Genomic DNA, 22,154 nt, shown 5'->3' on the forward strand with positions numbered 1-22,154 from the left:
GAGGGAGAAAGAGAGAGAGCAATCTAACATTGAGGCAATTACCTTCAATGTTGTCGATACTGGTTGACCTATTTCACTAGCCCATCGGTGCGCCCGCCCAGAAGAAGCCCGCCCAATTTTATGTGATCAACCAGAGATCGATCGAATACGAACAAAAGCTTTCCTCCAACTTTCCAAGGAATGCAGCAGAGTCGCAGTGGAACTGAGCACCCGTTCTATTTTCAGCTTTTGCGGACGATCTCTCTCTCGTGACGATCCTCTGGTTACTTCATCTTGCAGCCCGCTTGCTTTCTGGTCGTCTAATCCTCCAGCCCCAGAGTTGCACCGCAGCAAACCAGGTCGCACGCAGCCAGAGATAAGATTACGTACGACGGCGGAATTGAGCAAGCAAGGACCTACATCATACCTAACCACCAAACCGAAATTGGAATTCCCGAATTCCTCACCCGCGCGATTGTTGCGCACGGCAACACACATATACCCTCTCCCTCTCTCTTTCTCTTTTACCTATCGCTACTCTTGTAGTTGCTGTCGTCGCCGCCGCTGGTGTTTGCCGCATGACATAACCCCGACAAGATGCGCCTGCGACATGTCGTCCTGGCGGGAATGTCGATGGCGACCAGCAGCCGTGGTGTCGCTGCCGAGATGACGAGCTGTGTGAGGAGCTGCTACGCCGCCACCGCCTTCTTCCTTGGCTGCAGCGCGACCGACGCCGCCTGCGCCTGCCGACAGCAGCCCAACCTCATCTACTTTGCCGAGCCCTGCCTGGCCCAGGAGTGTCGCGACGACGATCTACTGTGTGAGTGTGCAACCTGCTTTCTCTTTCTCTCTTCTTTCTCCCATTCTCTTTTTCTTGGCGCATTATTGAGGTCGCAACCGCCAAGCACATAAAAACCATGACTAACAAACAAACTCAGTGTCTCTCACATCCATAACGGACCTGTGCGGAAGTGGCCCCGGCGCTGAAAAAGAGCTGCCGCCCGCCGCGACGCAGAGCCCGACCGGCGGCAGCGGCGGCTTCTCCTACAAAGTCGTCGCGCCGAATCCCACCACCATCCCGGGGACCACGGTCGTCACGAGCGGCGGGGCCGTGACCCGGACCATTGCCCCCGTCACCATCAAGGCGCAGCAAGCCCCCGTCACGGTCACGCCGTCGGGCGCCGGCAGCGGAAGCGGGGTCAGTGTCGGCAGCGGTGGTGGCGGCGGAGGGGGTGGCAGTAATTCTAGCGAGGACCAGGCGAGCAAGAGTGGTGTCGCGCGGCGGCACGGCGAGGTGGGGATGGCGGTAATAATGCTGATGTGTGTCGGATTTGGCGCCGCGCTGGTGGTATGTTAGTTAGTTGACTGGAGATATTTAATGATACCCTTTTTCTACTTCACACACCTGTGTGGGAGATAACAAGCCGTCATATTTGCTTCATATCCAACTTCCGCAATTGCCGTGACGGTGACTGCGACTTTATAAACTACCTTGCCGCGGACAGTCTTGGCGAAATCTTTGCCTGCTTTCTTCAAATGACGTTTAGCAAGCAAGACTTTGACAGCCTTTGTTCTTAAGCTTGGAGAGCCTGTCATCGGGCACCACTTGATGCGGAGGACCGCTGTCGCTGTCATCGTCGTCGTCGTCGTCGTCGTCGTCGTCGTCGTCGTCGTCGTCGTCGTCGTCGTAGTTGGCGTCTATGTTCATATATACTACTCGAACGTTGCCGGGGAGTGGAATCCAGAAATAAGGGTAAGGACACAGCCCGGAAATCAGGATATGCGCATTAGCAGGATAGGCAAGCGAAGCTGCCAAGCCGGAGAAGTCCCAATGCCTCGCGAGAACCGATTGAGACGAGGAACCTGCGTATAGTAAACGGTGCTACTGCACAGTTGAGTGGCTCGTCATCGCGACCCTTCATATCTGGCAGTCCAATCTCATTGTCGACAATATCCCATCGGTTCTTTAGGGTGTCCATGGTTTGATCGATTAATCTTGTCGATGCCGGCGGCGGCGGAGGCTTTATATTGGCTGCTTATACTGCACACTGTTAGTCTTGGTCCTGCACTGTATGGGAGGACTTACCTTTTGGTGATCGAGTCGCCAGATCACCGTATCGGATTCCTTCATCCATAATTTGGTTATGCCAGAACTGCTGGGTTATCCTCGAGTTGGACAGTCTAGTCAACTCTGTCCACGCGCTGGCCGGAACAGTCTCTAACCAATATCAGGGCCAATTCGCGCTTTGTTGTAATGGTTTCCTCGTCGCTCATCTTATCGGTTTGGGATGGATAAGTTGCCTTACCTGGAGATCAGCTTAGTAGGTGTGTTGGAAATTGTTAGGAGGAGCTGATGTGACTGGGGTTGGAATCGTTCTTTTGCAGAGAGAGGTTAGTCACGTAGCGATGGGAACAATTTCAAGCAGGACTGGTGATGGATATGATGAGAACTTACCTCGCTCCTACGATCTGAGCAGATGTAATGGTGAAATTCTAGGTTATAGATCACTCCAGTTATTACGTGACAAGTCTTTAACTTGCCGGCAACACCTCTCTCATCACCATGCTCTCTGCAATGGAATATGTGTCCCAATCTACACAGAGCCACCCAAACGGCGCTTGTTCGAAATTAGAAATAGCTGGGAAAAGAGAAAGAGAGGAAAATCGCAAGCGTTACATATGTCTGGCAATGCCACCTTACGGCGCAAGGTAGGTCGCCAGACCAGCAGGGAGAACCGCACCTGCTGCGATCTGTGATGGAAGCCCCTCAAGAAGAAGCTCAAGAAGTGCACCCGATCTTGTCTGCCTGGCATTGCATGTTTCGCGGAGAGTATCTGCCCCCGTCACTGTCTAAGTTACCTACCGGTTACTGGCAAGGCCATATCTGGCAGTTCGGCACCTTACTTACTGAACCGCGACGTCAACATCCATCTCAGCTCCAATCGGCATTCCAGCCTTGGCGATTCCCCTCAGACGCAGTAGTATGCTGGCCAGTCGCATATATGGCGAGTCCTTTCGGGCGCATAGTCCATGATACCGGCTCCGCAGGATATGCTGTCGCGTACATGGAGTCGTGGGAACATGGTATCCCATCTACAGCTAGGGCGCCGACCTGTTTACTCGCGCCGAGCAAAAGCAAGTGAAAACGAGATTCAGCGTGACGAAAATGAAATTTATCCTGACGAAAATATCGCAACTAAATCCCGGTTGAATCTCGTTTTCGTTTAATACTGAACGTCCGCCGACCCCGTTTCACCCAATAAGCTCAAAACCGCGATAACATATGTGTAAGTAGGTACTCATTGTAATTATTCTGCCTAAATGAAGTAGCATAATCCATTTTCCCCGATTCAGTTTCCCCGATGAAAGAAGACCCAGTTGGTCCGCCCAATTGATCCAGGCAGTATCTGCTGATTCCAGATGGCATAGCTGGCGATTCCAGATGTCATGACTAGGTATGTAGGTAATTACTCCAGATGGCGTAACTTCTTATCCCAGATGCCACAACTGTTCCATCCACTCCAATAGCCAAGTTCAGGTACGTATTCATGATGACTCCACCTAATCGGCTCTGTTGCCACCACCAAGATTGGCCGCGTTGCTCTTCATGATCTCCATCATCTCGAGGGCGCAGATCGTGTCGATCTCCTGGCAGTCGCGCGAGCGGTTGGGGGGATGGTAGCCGCCGGTCTCCTCGTCGTAGTTGAGGCGGTTGCTCAGGTGGCGCATGGGGCGGTCGGAGCAGACGTTCTTGCACAGCCACTCGACGGGGAAGGGCTCGGACATGTCGCGCGAGACCAGGTGGTACCACTCGGGCTTGGTGATGTTGCCGGAGGGGGGGCCGATCATGCGGGCCTGTTATGGTTATTACCAGAGTTAGTCAAGGAAATCAATTGTTGGGGTAATGGTATGGCAGTGGAATAATGGGGAGCAACTTTGGTTATGCCGCTGGTGATGCCATGTAGGTAAAAGGTGAAAGAAAGGGAATAGTTATGCAAGTAATGAACGAAAGGGGATAATGGTAACTCACGTAACCCTGGATGGCATGGGAACCGTTGGCCGAGAAGAACAAGACGACATTCTTGCTGGTGTCGTAGGCGTCGGCCAAGATGTTACCCTTCTCAACGGACGAAGTGGCCCAGAGATTGTCGTCCCAGCAGGTGAAGATGTTGCGCGTGTCGACGGACTTGATCATGAAGAAGCGGGTGTCTGTACAAGGAGATCACGTTAGTCAGAGTCAGAGTTCGTCGGCGATGTGGCAGCCCCGTTAAAAAGGGGCCGACGAAAAATGTTCAAGTGGGAGGGGAGAGGAAACTTACCGCCGTCGTTGCCGAGGTCGATGTCCCGGATGGGATAGCCGACGGCGCGCTGCTGGCCCTGGTTACGGCTGCCGCGAGGAGGGTTGCCGGCATTTTCAATAGCGCGACGGCCACGGACGGCGGGAGGGCTGCGGTCGCGGATGGGGCTGCGGCTGCGGTAGGCGCGCTCGCGGGCGCGGCCGCGGATCTGGATCGGGGCGGCGGGAGCGGCGCGGGCAGCGCGGGGGGTGGCAGGGGCGTTCTGCTGCTCGGCGCGGTGGGCGCCGGGGGCAGGGCGAAAGGCCAGGGCCTGGTGATGGAAGTTGCCCGGACCTTGTTGGGGCAGAGCCTGTGACATATGTATGTGGTTAGTGATCGAAGCTCGGGACGACATTCGTTTTCGATCCGTCCGCGCGAGAAGGTATCCCGGCCGCGGGGTTTCTTATTTGTATAGAGCGATGTATCGGGATGAGAAGCGACTCCGACCGGACGGGCGCCTGTGGAGACCGGTGCGAGTAGTGGACGTTTCTCGTCCCGTCCGCGCGAGAGTGTATTTCGGCCGCGGGGTTTCTTATTCGCATAGAATAACGGGCTGGGACGAGAAGTAATTTCGAACGAACGGGCGCCCGCGTAGATCGGTGCGAGTAGAGGGGATAAATACGTTTTCGATATAGCGGCTCGTTAAGTATGGTACCGGCGAGTAGGCCGCCGCCGAAGGATTTTTGGTATATATGAAATAATAAAATGGGAATAGGAAATACGTTTTCGACACGGCCGCGTGAGAATGTGTCGCGGCTGCGGAAATTTTTGGGTATATAGAGTAATATATAGAAACGAGAAGTGAGGGCGACCGAGTGTACGCCAGTTTCAACCGAGCGCAAGCGTCTGCGTGTGTGTATGTGTATTTAGAGATGAAAATTTACCTGGTTGTTGCCAGCCATCTCGCGGCCCATCTGGGCCTCATGGTGCTCGCGGTCGAGGCGGTCGTAGGTGCCTCGCATGATGGCGCGACGCTGGGTCTCGTACTCGAAATGGACGTCGCGCCATTTCTCCAGCTTCTCGCGGCGGTGCTCGACCTGGTGCCAGCCGGTGAGGTGCAGCCAGTCCTCTAGGTCCTGGTCGAAGGGCTGCTGCTGCTGCTGGGGATCGTTATAGCCGGCCATTGTTGCTGCTGTTCAGTTGCGATCGTGTCAATGTATCAAGTAAAGTCGGTGATGCGAAGAAGCCCAGCAAAAGAAAATGCTTGGCAACAGCTGGTAGATAATTCGGCGTAGTGAACCAAGTGATGGAAGTGAGCTGAGTGGTTAGAAGCTTGGGGGGACTTCAAGCACTTGTGGTGAAAGATGAAGGATGGTAAGCCTACTCGTTCTTTCCTCGAGATAAATGAGAAAGTCTGGCGCTGTGATGGATGCAGTGAACAAGTGATGAAGTGAGCTGAGTGGTGAGGAAGTTTGGGGACCTCGAGAACTTGTGATGAAATAAGAGGAAGGGTAACCTGTTCGTTCTTTCCTAGAGGGAGGAGAGAAAATATGGCCTCTGATGAAAACAGTGAACAAATAAATGATGGGAGGGAGCTGAGTGGTGAGAAGCTTGGAGGCTTCAAGTGATGGTGGTGAAAGAGGTAGAAGGTCAGCTACTTGTGCTTCCTTTGAGAGAAAAAGATGTGTGTGAGAGAGAGTAGTTGGCCTGCGAGAAGGTGGTTTAATTCGGCGAAAACACCAAAGCACTTAGCTGCTATGAAGCCCTCTGATGAATGGAAGGTGGACAAGTTGGCAGAAGTTATTGTGCCGTCACGAATCAGTGACGTGTTGTGTATCTGTGAGCTCTTCGACGGTAAATTAAGGTGGTGGAAGGTGAATAAGTTGGCAGAACTGATTGCGACGTCACGAGAAGGTGACGGGAAGTGCAGCCGTGAACTTGTCCACCACCCATTCAATGGTTTGTTTGATCGCTCGAGCAGGCAGGTACGTATTTGACAATTTGTCGCCCTTCCTCGAGCGAACCATCGATGGCAATTGTTTCCCAATGACAGCTTGTTGGGAATCGATTATCTCGTCCCCTGAATCGTCGATTTTGTTCTTGCGATTGCCTTGACTTGCCTTGATAACAATCGGCGAGCCCAGCCTCTGACGAAGCAGTTCACTTGGATCCGATTGTATAGATCTGCCGTGCTCAGTTACAGATACAGTGAGCCACAGACACGGTACTCATAGACGGCCTTGGACCAGAAAGCCAGTAATGCCAGAGCCAGGCCAGAAGAAACAAGATCCCAGTTTGGAGGGAGTCAGCACTCGAGAGTAGTTGACCTGGACCACACAGCGAGGCAGGTTCGATGTTGTGTGAGAGCAGAAATATCGTCCTAGCATCGATCCTGCCACATCACTACCAAGAGGATGCCAACAGTACGATGAAGTACGATGAGCATCCGTCTCTCAGGTAGAATTCATTGACCACAACAGAGCAAGTATGGGAAACACCGGAATAGCAGCAATGTAAGAGTTCACTGGATGAGGCGAAGCCGGTATCATGGGAAGGTCTTTCGTCGAACAAGAACCCACTAACGGTCATCTGTAGGTTTCCATACAGGCAGTTATTTGCGCAGTGAGTTGGGTTATGTTCTTTTTATTTCCTCTGGCGCCTTGGGATTTGTGAATGCATTGGCGGCTTAGTTGATCAGGATTGGCCAGGCTGCTGTTGTTCAGTTCGGGCCTCCTACCACGGCCTGATACTCACGTTCTCGGAGTGTCATGTACAAGAAGTGCGCTGCCAAATGGCCGTCGTACAATGTTGCGATTGCAATGTGAACATCATGGTAAAGCACGTGGTGTGTGATAAGCAAGGTCAGTGGTAGTGATAGCAGTGGCTTCATGTTGGCAAGGTTGAGTGATCCAGTTCGTAAGAGGTTGCCGACGGTGAAAATGCAGCGAAATGCGATAAGTAATGTGAATTGCAGAATTCAGTGAATCATCGAATCAAAGAGGAATCGCAGAGAAGATGTTATCCTTCCTCCGCGACTGTAGATGTTTGGTTTGGCTGAATCCCCGGACACAGGACAGTTGTGATGGACGGTGTTCGCAAAGGTGCATTTTTGGACGGCAGGAGCAAGAGGGCCTCGATAGAGACACATTCGATGGCTCTTTGCCAGTTCTCTCCAATGTGATCGTGTTGTTTCCTGATAAGCATTAGAAGACTTTCAGAACGAGTAAGGGAGCATCAAGTCCCTGCATGCCATGAAGTGAGTGATACGTTCGGTGTGTAGGTACCTTTTTGTTTTTTGAGAGCTGGGTGAGCTGCTTGGTGTTGACAAGACGATTGGCCATGGCCGGGATCTGGATGAACATTGCCACAGGGGTCAATGTGGCAAGTAAGATCCGGGGAAGACGCTGAGATATGATCCCGACCCGGGGCCCGGGCATGGAGTTGTAGGCATTGCAACTCTGTGGCACTGTGGATGTGATATGACGGCGATTTGGTAAAGTGCCGGAGGTGTTGCCGTTGTTACATGTTCAAGGGCAGGTTGCGATGTTGGGGGAGAAAGGAAAAGGATGAAGGGCAGCCTTTTTCAGCTGCATGGAGAAGGAGCAGAGGTGCTGCAGGCGCGGCAGTTGGTTTGGTCGGCAGAGCTGGTTTGCAATTGAATGCAAGAAAGGAGATGCGCCAATGCGATCTGGGGCAGAAAGAATCTGATATTCAAATAGCAACATTGAATGTTGACCAAGCCATGCTGTGTTGTGCGGAAGGTGAGCCTCCAGGCAGTCGCTGTAGTACTTAAAGCTCCTAGGGACGGGGTCAGTGGGCGGTAGTGGGCGGGGAAGCATAGGTGCACCTGTAGCTGTAGTAGACCCTAGCTGAGCAAATCGGCGCCGGAAACCTTCAAAGGTATGATCTTGTAGTTCCAAATGATCATTGTAGAATGTCAGGCACCTGCCTGCATGGCATGAACACCTTCACATTGCAAGATATGAGTCGAGAACAAGATGCGAAAGGGAAATAGTCGTGGCGAGCTTTGGCAACACGCGACCGGCAGTGTAAGAAGGAATCATGTTGCCGGCATTTGAAAGGGAGTGCGTTAGAAAAGAAGTAAGTAATAATTGGGTATATCAAGTGTAACTGGCTAAAGTTGAAAACAGACGCAAGGAAAGCAAATAGGAGCGAAAATCATGCACGGCTAAGATGCAATGATCGAGACAGCCAACCACTCCGACCCAAGACGCCGCGCACATCACCCCTTGTCATCTTTTTCTTCTTTTTCTGCTTATTTGGTATCTTCATTCATCGTCGCGTCATTCATCCGGTTCGTTACACGACATTCCGTATCGACGGCTCGTACTCCCGCGTCACCGTCGTCGTCGCCACGATGCCGTTGCCGCCGCCACTGCTGCTTTTGTTCTGCGACCGGGACCGCTTCGCGCCCGACGACAGTGGGCTTTGGGGCGTCACCACGGCGGCCCCCGGCCTCTGCATCTCGAAGGTGTCGTGGTCGCAGGACACGTTGACGCTGTACCCGGGCGTGGCATCGCCACCGCCAATGGCGCGCTCGAGGTCCTTGTCGTCGCGGCCGTACTTATATTGGTGCAGCTCCTCGAGGCTGTCCGACGCCGTCGAGGACTTGGGCAGGCCTCCTCCGCCGTTCTTGCGCGTCCCCATGCTGCCACCCAGGCCGCCGACAGATAGGGCGCGGCTCCGCGACGTGCCGTACGCGCCGCCGCTGTAGTCTTGGTAGCCGCGCCGGCCGCTCGAGCCGAACTGGCGCGGCAGGGCGGCGGCGATCAGGGGCCGAAGCGTCGGCAGGCTCGAGGTCAGGACGCCGATGCAGAGTTCGATGAAGGACCAGAGGGCCGCGTCCGTGTTGTCCCAGTTGGGGTCTTTGGTGAGGGAGGCCATCTTCAGCGTCCGGATGCGGAGGCAGGAGATGACGCAGGTGCTGTGGGAAGGGGTGGTGGTCAGTAAGGGCGCATGGTTTCAGCAGGGGTTAAGAGAGACTTACAAGAGACCCAGGCCAAAGACGACGACGAGCAGCATCTTCTGCTTGGTCGGCAGCTGCAGCGACTTGATGACGGGCAGCGGGATGATGAAGATGGCGAAGTCGGTGATGATGTTGACGCCGGCCATGACGTACCAGACCGCCAGCTGGTCCACGCAGGTGCCGGGCAGGGACGGCTCCCAGAACTTGGCCACCGGGAAGCACACCAGTGGCAGCAGCACCGAGAGCGTCACCGTCCAGGCCAGGATGAAGATGAGCAGACCGCCCGCCATCCACTGTGTCAGTTTCTGCGTGAAGATGCGCCGGTACTGGAGCAGGATCGAGACCTTGATCAGGCACAAGCCGACGTTGTAGAGGATGATGGAGACGTAGAAGGACTAGAACGCCGGTTGGGTTTGGTCAGTTTCGGGGTTCCCCTGTTTCTCATCCTGGGGCAAGGACATGTTGACGTGAAATATTCTTACCTTCATGTAGGGAATGAAGTCCTCAAGGGGTTGAACCCATGTGTGTGTGCCGAGACCAAACTTGCCCTCTGTGCATGGGGAGATATCTGTTAGTGTCATGGATCATCGTCAAGATGAGTTTGAGTAGACCTACCAAGGCCAATGGCGACGGCGGAACCGATGGTGAGTATTAGGGCTACGATGATGATGGCGTCGTCGGTACCGAAACTCCGCAGGATGCTGGCGCGGGTGTAGATGCGCAGGGCCACGACGATGGAGGAGAGGGCGCTGAAGACGCTGAGGATGGCGATGATCTCCTTGCCCCGCCCCTGGCCGTCGAGCGAGTGGTCGATGAATTCTTCCGCCATGGTGACGCGGTTGCTGGCCTCCATCTTGTCTTGGTGTTCTTTTCCTTCCTCTTTATTTCTTCTTCGTTCCGTGTATGCTTGCTTTCCGGGCCGCCGGTCAACGGACAGACATATGTATAGTGAAATGAACGGGAGCGATGGCCTCGGTAAGGCATCAGGGATGGACGGATGGGCAAATTGCAATCGACCCTTTTGACTTCCTCGCTTCGCTCAAGCTTTCACCTATCGAATGCCGAGAGAGGAGAGAGGTGTGCTGAATACTTATCTACTTTATGCCCAGGTTGCATCCTGCTGCTTGCTGTGCCTGACCCCCCACATTATAGGGTCCGCAAGCGTCGCTCTCCATCTCGCTCGTGTACCTACAATGGCCGCCCGAAGGGAAACACTCATGAAGCACCGAATAGCCTTGATGAGGTAGGTACATGGCGCATAGGTAGAGCGATGCGTAGGTGCAGGGGGGGTCTGACGATCCATTTCCATCGAACAAGCATGCCGCATCTGCAGGCCGTCAGGGGAACCGCCCATATTGAGCCTGCCTGGCTGGGGGCTTGGCTGGCAGGCTGCGTCGGCGATCAATCCGCGATTGAGCAAATCGAGCAGCCTGATCCCTGCCGACCTTCGGCAGGTTTGGGGCCCCCTGGCCGGTAGCCAGCCGGAAGCGGCGCACTAAAACGGTAGCCAGTTCGAGGTCTGCCGGGAAGCCTCATACGTTTTTTTCCTTTACTGCTGCCCTCTCTCGATACAGGCCTAAGGTTAGCAGCTTTAGTTTGCGTCCCAAAGCATAGCAGCAAACAGCAGGTTTCCCTGCTTCAACTACTGCTTCACCACCCCTCTCTTAATCCTTCTTACCAGGACCGGACTACCCAGCTGTTAGACATAGATTTATGCGTTTCTTTTTTCCCCTTGTCCCTCCCTGCCTACATAGCAGCCTGGTGGCTCGTGGCTACCCCGCAGTCGAACGAGGGCTTGGTGATCGATTGCATCTGCATGTGTCTGGTTCGCGAAACGTTTGATCATAAGGGCAAACCGGTGGTCAGAGCATCACTTAATTCCAATGTCAGTTACCTACATAGGTAATATTCATGATTGCTTTTTGCGATTGCGAATAGCAACTACACCTCACCTCATGCCTTTGCTCGCACCACCTCGGCATAGTTTTCTGCTGGGCACCGTCCTTTCGCAATCTTCGCAAAACCACACTATGATCCCGTTGCATACTGCACTACAACACCCATTCCCTGCATTAGCGAAGTCTAATAAAGTGGTTACCAGTTGCCTCAATGGGAAGTGACGGTGTTGACGTTTGGCCTGCTGGACATTTCAGCCTGCATGTTGAAATGCGCGCGAGTAGGCCAGTGCGCGACTGCCGCCATTGGCTAGACCGGTCGATCATTGCAAAAGAGCAAATGGAGATCGACTTGGCCCTTCCACTCCCACTCTCATCCCGGCACCCCGACATCCGGCATTGTGCGTGCTGAGGTCGATGTAGAGGAATATACACCCACCTAAATACATTGTACGATTGTTTCGACGACTAACAACATTCGCGACACCTCCCGCGAAGAATTCCCAACTTGGGCTGATGAAATGACGGGAAGGAACAAAGACGAATCCACTCGAGCAATGCGTTTATGAAGGTGGAGAGAAAAAGAGAGGGACCCGGCGGGTTTCAAGCCACAGCCGGCTTCTTCAAAACCCTGGGTTGCGCCGACGGATGAGATATCCTGAGTATGTAGTGAGTCTCGGCCTCAGGTCTGCGCAGGTCTGTGGTATGTATGTCAACGCTTTGAACTCAAGTGAGACCTGCCACCAGTCGGCCCATCCAGCCCATCCAGCCCAGCCCGCCGGCCGGGGACAACGTCTGCGCGAGTCAGGCGACATCGAACTGACTGCCCACCATTACTCTTGTAAGTAGGTAGGGTATTTTCATTTCTTTTTCTTTCTGATATCAGCCCTGAAACCTTGTCGTCCAGGCCCTGTCACGGGTAATGTTGTAATGGCAGAGAGAGCAATCAAAAACCGGCACTAGTCACTACCTATTGCTGCAGTACTACTATGACATACAAGTACAACGTTGGGAGTGGCTGTACACCTTCCCGTAACGGCCGGGGTAGCACGGGCGAATAGGCAGGGGTCTGAGCGCAGAAGCCGGGACTTTGTTTGTTCTCTCACTCCCTTCCTCCCACCACCTGCATGCCGCAAGCTTCACACTCGTCGGGGAAACAAGACGAAACAGATCTCGGGGTTGCATCGCCGTGCATCTCCCTCTTGGGCCCCGCTTGCCACTTGCCACTTTGCCTCCTCACTCGCCGGCTTGCTCGAAAAGAACCTCGGGTGATCTCGATACATCGTGGCATCCTTTCCCCTTCCCCCGACAGAAACAGCAAGCGGACAAACAGTCTGCATGCGGGTAATGCAGACGCATGAGATTGATGAGGCGAGCGGTGATTATGAGATATGCTTTGACCAGAAATGGTCTGACGACAAGGTTGCCCTACTGTTATTCGTTCAGCCCCTGCGGATACTGCCATGCGCTACTGCTGGACTACTGAGATGCTAATATATTAGCACTTGGTGTGCAATTCAAATTCAGGGTCCCATGCCAGAACCCCTACCACCTACGACGGGACTATTGGTGGCTCGAGTCCGCATCCGGAGAACGATTCGCCAATCGCCAAGCTTCCCACACTCCGGACCCGGAAAGGCGCAGGTTGGACCTGTCAACTGTTCCAGTTCGTCTGGTCTAGCAACGCCGGTCTGTCACCAGCGCCGCTGACGCCGTTGGCCGTTGCACAACGTGTCTGTCCAGTCTGCTTTTGTTTGAGATGAGGGGAAGAGAAGGAAATGGCCCAACGCCATGTGCTTGCTGCTGCTTGCTGCTTCTCACTGAAACTATAGTTGACGTTACATATATGCACGATTATCAGCCACACGGCTCTCCCGTGGTTCCCCGCGGTTTAAGTCCCCGAAACTAGCATCTGGCTCCGAGGCTCCGAGGCAGGGGGCGCGTGCGCGCACAGATACCCCTACAACGCCTGTAACAGCGATGTAACCCCTCCCCGCCAGATCTGAGGAAGGGATTAATTCCGATCAGGAAACATGACTCGGTCTTTGTTACACTGCTTCTTTTTCTTCTTCCTTTGCTTGCTTCTTTCTTCCGCCAGCAACAGCCTACAAGCCGGCGTTGCTACTAGGTTGCTACTAAAAGACGGATGGATGCGACGGAGAGTTCTATCAGGGCCGCCGGGCGAATATGTCAGAGAAGAACATTCTGCAGATCTCACCAGGTAATTCAATAGTTGGTAGGTATTATAGCTCGAGGTTGGATTTAGCGGCCCCCCCTCTCTCATGTCGGCACCCTCTCACACTCACTCTCCCATTCCCACTTACAATGCAGGCAGCAGGCCTGGCTTAGCTCCATGTAGCCTTGCCAGGCTCTCTTTAGCCTTCTTCTCTTACGTCCTCTTCTTGTTCCTCGGCAGCGGCCCTCCGAATTAGACCGAGGCCGGCTGCAACTCGGCCACCGTTGATGGAACATCAGCCAACGCACACTAGAGGCCGTTAGTATTCGTCGCAAGTCTCAGGCTCTCAGACTTCCAAACACGCGACTTTTGCTACCCACTGCTGCTGCTAGTCGCAGAACGGATGAAAATGCCGAGGCAGAAGATGCCAAGCAGGAGGGCTGTCGAGAATTACTTGATTTTGGACGTCCATTCAAGTGAACACGACAATTTTACCACGACGTAAAGAAAGCGCAACACCATCAATAGAGGGACTGAAGTAGGGTATATCCCAGGAGGCCAGCAGAGAGGGGACCCATTCTACTGAACACATGGCATGGCCAGGGCTTCCCTTCGTCCTGGCATCCACCACCTAGCTTTCCCAGGCGCGGAATTAAGTCTAAAGTTTAAAAGTAGTTACGAACTGGACGGAAAACTTTGCGACTAAAGGCACTCGGCAGAGAGGCAGCAAGCAGCTGAGCGGCTCTCGCGATACAATGTGTGTACGTGCACCGCCCCATCGAGACTATTGATTGGGTCGGGTGGGCTGCCCTGCACTTCTGCATCAATGATGGGAGAGGCTGACTTCTGCAAGAAGGCATGGCGAGGTCGATCATTATGTCGTCAGGCTGTCAGGCGTCCCAGCACCAGGGATCTTCTCTTATCAGTTGTCAGGTGATGGATTGACATTTGCTGGATTATCAGATTCTGTGCGCGAGACGTAGCCGACACTGCCGAATATAGATCGACGGGACCCGGGTCATCCTTGACTCGAGAAAGATCGCCAATGGCAATCCCGCATGCCACTATTTTATCCATAAGTATGTATCTTCCCTCGTGTCCCTTCAGGTCCCGGCCCAATCTTGATCGGCGGACGCATGACATGCAAATTCACGTATGCAGTGATGCGACGTTGCGCCGCCCCGGGCCGCTTTGACATACTGATTGATGCACACAGTACCATATTAATCTGGCCGGCCTGTACGAGCCCGGGAGAAATTATCGCAGTAAAGGGCGCCGACACTTTGCCACGTAGCACGCGCACACTTCTTCCGAGAGTCAAAACCGCCGCTGGATGCCAAGTATATTTGGAGCTGCTTCTTGTATCTTGCAACTCGGTGGTTGGTTCCTTTTGTTGTTGTGCTAGTTTGTCTGTGAAACTACCTAGATAACCGGTCATACATGAGCAGAATCAACGGAAGCCCTTGGCATGTAATGCTCTCCGCATAATGCTGTTCGAGAATAAGATTGCCCATCGGCGCAGGACCGTCTCTCTCTTTCTCGCTCTCCCTCTGTCTCAAATACCTACATGTTATGTAGCTACACGCATGTCACCTAGTTTGGAGATTGGGGAGGAGCTGAAATTAGAGTTGCGATTGGCAAATGCTTATTTTTCAGCTCCGTGTACAGGATCGGCCAGCCCCTTGGGATGCATGAGAGGGTGAGAAACGTGGGAAGTTTATTCAAACATGATACAACCCAAAACCAGCCGTGCCTTTGTGAAACTGGCTGGCCTCTTGACGAGATCGCCAATCGCCAAGTCCCTGGGCGAGTGCAACACGCGCTTGCGGCTACCCTTCGTATTGATGCGCATTGCTGGAGTAACGGCGAGAGGGAGTAGATAAGCTATCCAAGACTTGTGCCCATCTTAACCCATCCGCTTGATCATCACGAACAAGAGATATCTACTCGCCGCCCAGATGGCTGGGCCCCAGAGCCGCTGGACAGAAGCCGACATCCCAATCCAAACTCTCTATTATAAGTTCTCTGGGCTCGCGAAGCTAACCGGATATACTTCCTACTCACAACAGTCAACTGGGCTGCGTCATATGGACTCGTGGTTTCACGACCCGACTAAGCGAAATCTCGGCGCCGTCTCCAAGAGCCAGCTTGGGGGGAGGCAAAGTGTAAGCGGGAAAACAGGAAGGGACACACGAGGACCCAAAGATCCTTCGTCCTTCGTGCATGTCGCCAAGTGATCATCATACTAAACCATCACCCACCACAGCGCGCCCATGACCGCTCGGCCATGTATGCAATATACGCACATGGCCCTTTCCCAAGCTTGGCCCCCACGCGAGCAGCTGCAGCTCTATTTTTATCTCCTGCTTGCTGCTTGGGTGTTGCGGTAAGCAGCAGTCGGTGAGTGAGATACGGGGGTATCGCCACTTTGTCGGCTCTGGTCACCCTGATCTCGGCGCATTCAGGGTGGCAATAGCCAACCGCTCGCCGGCCCTCTGCAGACCAACCGCCGCGTCAACCTTTACAATGGTCTGATCACGCACTGGTACTGTACATAGGTCCATCCGATCACAAGAAAAACGCTTGCCCCTGCTGCGATGGAGCCCCTATGCCTGCCGGAGCGTGCGAGCAGACATGTTGAGGGAGGGGGGAGCCGGCGTTCATGTGCTTGCGTGGGCGAGTTTGCTATGTCGCACGCGACAGGAAGGTGTCGGGATAGGGGGGAATGGTAGTTGGTGCGGCAAGCTGCTGTATATATAGTCCCATGCTTCTTCATTGAAAAAAAAAACAAAAAAACAAAAACACCTTATCAACTTTCTTACACTGATTGACTATATAAGAGCATTCTCGAGCCGCTTTCACTCTCTACATCAGCTAGTCGTCTTCTCAAGCTCTTATGGCGATGTTGCCGTTGGTAGTGTTGAATCCTTCAAACACGTGCCGACATACCCATCGCCATGTCTGACCACAGCACGGGGACCAGACAATGAAGATGATGAATAGATCGAGCAAGAAACTGTAGAGAAAGTCGCACAAGAAGACGAAGCGGCTCGCAAAGTATGTGTGGAAGAGCGAGAAGGCCTGGATTTTCCAAGGTCATCACCATGGGAGCGGGAATCTATCGTGCACATCTGCCATTCACTCAATGTCGCGGGGCCTTTTTGGACGTATAACATGTCCATACGTCTCCATTAACGCTGCATATGCCCGGATAGGTTCAATTTCCCTGGCGTGTGTTCTGCGTTCAATCACCTCCAGTCGTTACTCCATCCCGTTTTCGTGGCACCTCCCCTTTTCGCTACGGCACATGTACTCTTCCCACTGCAACCGCCCTTATGGATCGGGCAAATCCAGGAAACCCGACCGTGAGCTGCCGCGCTGCTCATGGGGGGAAGGAGGCGGTGGTGTAACTGGTGATGAGAGGCACCGCAGTCCTGGCGAGTCTCATGTCTTCGTGGGTGTTTGACTGGGGTGGCCTAGCTATCAGACCGGAGCGCAGCTGTCTTAAAGGAGGGACTCATGGAAAACAGAAATATTCCGCAGAACAGTTAGGTAAATGTCCCATCCATTAACCTTGATCTTCAGTATGAATCCAAACCAATGAAGGAAAGTGTGGCCTATCGATCTTTTAGTCCGTCGAAATATGAGGCTAGAAGTGCCAGAACAGTTATCATAGGAACTTGCTCAAGTATAGAGGCATAGGTCTGTGTGGCAAACAGGCGTAGTCCGGCATGTCCTTCATATACAACTTCGTCCCCGCAGTAACTTTTCTGGCACCTCTGGCATCATACCTCGAGGGACTCGGGTTAATCGAGAGGTATTCTTAGGTACTTGTTCTTCATGGCTTGCATCCATTTACACACATACACACACACACACAGTGAAGGTTAGACTCAAAGGGGCTTTCACCTCTCCATATTCCACCAAAGACGTCCGTTCTCCACGAACCAGCCTGTCCCAAAGCCACCTGCGTTATAACCTGGTATATACTGCATGCCGCCTTGCGACGGAGCCGAAGGATCTTCCTCGGCTCAGTAATGGGAGTCCATGGGGGCATGAAATCTGTTTGTTAGCCACGCGACGTGTTCCGCTGCGCTGTGACTAGGTTCAATAGCAGATCGCCATCCCAGCGAGCCCTTCGGGTGCTGGGACGAACATCAATGTGGTGAGATGGATCAAGGCTACACGCTACTCGCAGCGAGGTCGAAGACCCAGAGGCTGTGAGGCTATGCTAGTAGGAGAGAAAAGTACCAAATGCCCAGGTGGGAGATGACAGCGGACACAATCACTTTAAAGAAAACCTTGACAATCAGTTTGCATCTTTAGGTGGTAGAGGAGAAAGGCAGGTCATGATTAGCTGGGTGTGCGTGTGTGACAGAGAGCAGTGAATATATCAAGGTCTAAAGCAATAAAACACCAAGACCATGATCACAAATTCCCCAGGAGTGAACATATAAACCTAGTACGCGACACCATATCTAAGTTGCTTCCACTTGATTGTGGGAGTTGCGGGTTGCGATTTAGTTTACAGTGGTGGTGATGCGGTATTGCGACGTGTAGACTGGACACTGAGCATTCACTCCTCGGGCGAGGACACGCACGGATGAGTATCCATTTCAAGAGCTAACTATGCATATTGCTACTCTTATGCCGGGGGCAAGAAGGAAGCGAAGAGAGCCCCCTGGATGGTAGCGTACATGACCATGTACACGACGACGCCACCACCAAACTTAGCAGTCGACTTCTGGCCGAGTTGGCCCGCCAGCCACCAGTACCAGACGGGATATGCCGATGCTATTCTGGTGATGATCTGGATATGGTAGGTCGTGATGGCCAACGTGGTGAGGATCACTTGCGACAGAGCCATGGCACCTACAAACAGCGACAAATTCTGGGGTGCCTGGTGAGTAACAGCAGCAGCTGACCTCGCCTCGGGCATCATGTCACGCCGAGGCCGAAGAGCCGCCAGACCGGACCGCATCATCAGGAAGAGCATGGGGGCTGCCAGGAAGAAGAGCGGGATGTTACCTGGTGTCCAATACCGGAACAGACCAACGTTCCTGGACAGAGATATGTGAGCACGAAGCGCAAGGCACGAAGCAATCCGATCGGACTCGGACTTACCAGTATTTCTCCTGGACAAAGGTGTAGATGCTAGGCAGAGTTTTCTGGCACCAGGGTCTTAGTGTCACCGTCACGGAAGGCTCGGTACAGAATGTTTGATAAGCAATGGTCTGTGGGACCAAATAGCCCATCGCCACGGATAGACCGCCAACCCCGAGCGCAGCCAATCGCCGGATGTTGACCAGGCTCATGGATGTTATAACCAAGCGGTGCAACTCAGCCAGAGCGAATACAGCAAAGGACACGCCGCTCAGCAAACCGTTACTGCGGAACAGGGTGGCGAGGCCAAACACGATGCCCGAACTCACGATGGCCGCATCCTTCCGGATGGACCGGGAGTGTCCGAGGCATCCCTTTGCCAAGAGCAAGTAGCCCACAAAACAGAGCAAGGCAAAGGTGCTTTCCTGGTAGGGAGCGGACAGAAAAATGCCGGCCGGGGACACAATGTGCAACAGGGCCGCCACGAATGAGGTCTTGGGGTCTTTGCAGATTTTCAGCCCGAGCCGGTGCAGCACGAGAACCGACAGCAAGTGCGATGCGTGAGCAATGCAGGTGCCGACCAGGGATTCCCATTGGCCAGCTGATTCAAATCCCAGATAGGCGAGTGCTGAGGAGGGGAAGGAGTAAGCAACATATCATCAATCTTTGGTTCCGACATTGTCCTATGAAAGGCGCGACAGCCGAGGAGAAAAGGGCAAAGAATGGGGGAGGGGGTAATAATCAAAAATTGACTTACCTCGGATGACGGTCGATATGAGGAAGGGCATGCCGGAGCCAAAGGCCCATTCCTGCTCGAAAAGGTAGCCGCGACGGGCATTTTGGACGAAATAGATGGCGTCCCAGCGAGTCAACTTGGTGCCCAGGTCGAGGGCGGACTCGTTGAAGTCTAGGGCGCGCGGGGACATGAGGGTGGTGGAGGTGTCGTAGGGCGGGCCGCCGAGGCTACTGCCGGCCACCACCAGCAGCAGGACGGCCTTCCATATCACAAAGGCGCGGACCAGGGCCTGGCTCTGCTGGCCCTCGCCGTGGCCGAATGAGATGAGCATGGCGCCAGGAAGGGCCTGGAATCGACTCAGGATGGCCTGCTTGCCCGCTGGTTTGTCGATCGCGCAATTGCCGATGCCGCTTTATCAGATGGGAATGGGCAAGATAAGATGGATCTATTGATTGACCCGAAAACGAATCGAGGCTCGTCGGGTCGTCGAGTCGCGGTGTAGTATCCTGTCCCTTTTCCTAATTTTCTTGTGGGCATCAAATGCATTCCGAAGCTTGAACGGCCGTCCGCAGCCTTGTGCTGTAGGCTCGACCAGAAGACACCTGAGCTACATGCAGCTAGCCTGGAAATAGTCCAAGTCGGGGCGGGGGTATCACGCTGCATGTAGCGGGCGCCCGCTAAGAAAAAAAAACCAGAACAGCTCTGCTCCTCCCGCTAAGATCCGCAGAAACGTGGAAAAGCCCCCACTTCGGTGCTTGAGCAGCGCAAGCTTGACACGCTTGACACATGGGCCTGGGCCCACGCAAACGCTACATTACCGACCTCTCGCAGTGCGTTCATTGGCATCTGGAATCTGGACGATTCCTCGAATCGGCCATGAGCGCGGGTGGCTGTGCTCGAGGGCAGATTGATGGAACCAAAGGGGGCTATTTCTGGACAGGCTGGTTCATGGCAGGGCGGATATTGGTGGAGGCTCTGGAGCATCATCATCCATTTAGAAAAGATTCCAGAGCGAGGGAGGGCATAACAGCGATAGATTCGATGTCATCACCTTGTGACGATGACATTTATGTATTACAGTAAATAGGACTTGGGATGAACCACATATGTAAGACCTAGTCGTCGGATCCATTCCAGGACAGCGGTTACAGCAACTGCACTATGACTTGGCCGACTGTGAGCTGCACAAGTTGCACCTCGGCACGTCGGCAGTGTAGGTGCATGCAGACATTGTACAACATATGTGTCGCGCACATGCGTAGTGCTTATGGTATGTAATAGCGCCTCTGATGGTATGTAGTAGCGGTGCGGGAAGCAAGGGGTGCTTTTGTGTTTTTGCAGGGAAGGCAGAGGTCTGGCAGCAGAGGGTGGACGGGTTTCGGACTTTCCAGTCTTTGTGCCCCTGGAAGTGGGGGAACGGCTGAGCTGGAGGAAGTTGGCTCGTTGGATGCGGTTAGCAGCAACACCAAAAAGGCGAGGCCCTGGACCATGATGGTGGATGAGGAACGAGGGTCATGCGATTTTTCTAGAAGACTATTGTTGCCCGCCATTTTGGTCTTCCGGGTCAGGTCAGGCAGTCAGGTCGACTTGGAGTTCCATTCGCGGGAGCCGGCAAGACCTGAGCTGACAGATTGATCAGCGTTTGGCCGACCAGGACGGCTTTTACGAAACACCCGAGAGAACTGTCCGACTACCCGACTGCGCTCTGGCAGCTGATGCGATGATGCAAGAAACCAGAGGCGATTCAGCCAGATGGAAAGCCGTCCGCCCCGAAACAAGTTTTGTAGTAAAAGTAGAAACATCTTCGTTGATGACAAGATGACATCAATCAATCATCTTTTCTTCCAGCTTCCCAGGCCCTAAGGTTCGACTCGGGGCGGAAAGTTGTACTGGCATCGCATTGGTTTGCCCTCGATTCCTTCCCGTGGTATCAAAAGAAAACCGTATCCCGCGACTCAGACTCGAGCGAAACGGCTCCGCGACGAACGTGCCAAATCATATTCGCAAGCTCAAGTTCAGCTGAGTTGGAGCCTGCTGCCAAGGCTGGATTGGATGCACGTACGTACAATTCATGACGTTTTCCCCTCCAGCAAGTAAGGACATTGAGGGCCTGCAGGCTACAGCCAGCTATCAATCCAGTCCAACAATACGACTACGAAGCCGCGGATTCGAAGCTATGGCCGTGACTACAGACGAACTACCGCTGACTTGCAGGTCTAATACGCAGTTGATCGTACTTACCTAGCCATTCCAGACGCGCAGCGGCATTTTAACCCACCGACCGGAACGACGACGAGAGCCAGCCACACACATTCAAATTGCAGCCAAAGAAGCGAAATAGCCATGGTGTGGCGACGGAGTGCTGGTGTTTAATGAGCCAACCCAACGACGTGCTCAGCAATCTCGGCTCTTCGTACATGGCATTTTTGCATGTTGATCCGTGTTTCTCTCTGACGATACCTTAACGGCCAGCGCAACTACTTACTACGACTAACACTGATTCTGGCCCCTCCTCCCAACTTATTCGGGTTACTCTGACTGCCCAGCAAGGGACCCGGAAACCATCCGTTTCCCTAAAAGTCTGCACGGGTGGGAACGAAAGCGATTCGCTGCTTTATCATTGATCGCGCTGTACTCGCTGTGCTCCTCTGCACTCCTCACTGCACTCACTTGTCTGCAGTCTGCACTTTACACCCTGCACACGCTGCCCTCGCTGCACAGTCCTGCAGCAAGTCGCTGTCATCACCCCCCACCAAGGTTAGTTGGTTGTGTACTTAGGTTAGTTTTGACCACCGGCCCTGTTGATTTTTGACTATTATGAGCCCACGAACCAACCACATATCAAGCCACTCTTCCTCACCGTCGCAACGCATCGCACCGCATCGGTGCATGTTATCATTATCCCAATCTGGGATCTGCGACGGCTGCTGCCACTTGCTGCGGGCGAGAGTCATTCGCACCGTGGGCCAGAAACATCCTCGGAACCTTATATCGCCAAATA

General features: G+C 53.6%; 5 protein-coding genes across 5 annotated transcripts; 1 reads left to right on the forward strand and 4 right to left on the reverse strand.

Moving 5' to 3' along the window:
- Positions 1 to 576: 576 nt before the first annotated feature.
- On the forward strand, positions 577 to 1,336 carry PG985_003400 (uncharacterized protein; the record flags this gene model as incomplete). The annotated part of the gene is made up of 2 exons (XM_066823169.1): positions 577 to 799; positions 918 to 1,336. 2 exons carry the CDS (start codon positions 577 to 579, stop codon positions 1,334 to 1,336), a joined length of 642 nt encoding a protein of 213 aa, XP_066690601.1.
- Positions 1,337 to 1,522: 186 nt separating this feature from the next.
- Positions 1,523 to 1,958, reverse strand: PG985_003401 (uncharacterized protein; the record flags this gene model as incomplete). The annotated part of the gene is made up of 2 exons (XM_066823170.1): positions 1,523 to 1,788; positions 1,871 to 1,958. The coding sequence occupies 2 exons, from the start codon at positions 1,956 to 1,958 to the stop codon at positions 1,523 to 1,525; spliced, it is 354 nt and encodes a 117-aa protein (XP_066690602.1).
- A 1,582-nt stretch (positions 1,959 to 3,540) lies between these two features.
- On the reverse strand, positions 3,541 to 5,440 carry PG985_003402 (uncharacterized protein; the record flags this gene model as incomplete). The annotated part of the gene is made up of 4 exons (XM_066823171.1): positions 3,541 to 3,834; positions 4,010 to 4,188; positions 4,299 to 4,626; positions 5,201 to 5,440. 4 exons carry the CDS (start codon positions 5,438 to 5,440, stop codon positions 3,541 to 3,543), a joined length of 1,041 nt encoding a protein of 346 aa, XP_066690603.1.
- Positions 5,441 to 8,576: 3,136 nt separating this feature from the next.
- On the reverse strand, positions 8,577 to 10,096 carry PG985_003403 (uncharacterized protein; the record flags this gene model as incomplete). Its single annotated transcript, XM_066823172.1, has 4 exons — positions 8,577 to 9,201; positions 9,265 to 9,638; positions 9,726 to 9,811; positions 9,859 to 10,096. 4 exons carry the CDS (start codon positions 10,094 to 10,096, stop codon positions 8,577 to 8,579), a joined length of 1,323 nt encoding a protein of 440 aa, XP_066690604.1.
- Positions 10,097 to 17,959: 7,863 nt separating this feature from the next.
- Positions 17,960 to 19,484, reverse strand: PG985_003404 (GPI mannosyltransferase 2; the record flags this gene model as incomplete). Its single annotated transcript, XM_066823173.1, has 3 exons — positions 17,960 to 18,374; positions 18,439 to 19,045; positions 19,175 to 19,484. 3 exons carry the CDS (start codon positions 19,482 to 19,484, stop codon positions 17,960 to 17,962), a joined length of 1,332 nt encoding a protein of 443 aa, XP_066690605.1.
- Positions 19,485 to 22,154: the final 2,670 nt, after the last annotated feature.

The sequence above is a fragment of the Apiospora marii genome (genome assembly GCF_038362585.1).
Source record: "Apiospora marii strain CBS 49790 chromosome Unknown utg000002l_segment0_segment0, whole genome shotgun sequence".
Taxonomy (NCBI): domain Eukaryota; kingdom Fungi; phylum Ascomycota; class Sordariomycetes; order Amphisphaeriales; family Apiosporaceae; genus Apiospora; species Apiospora marii.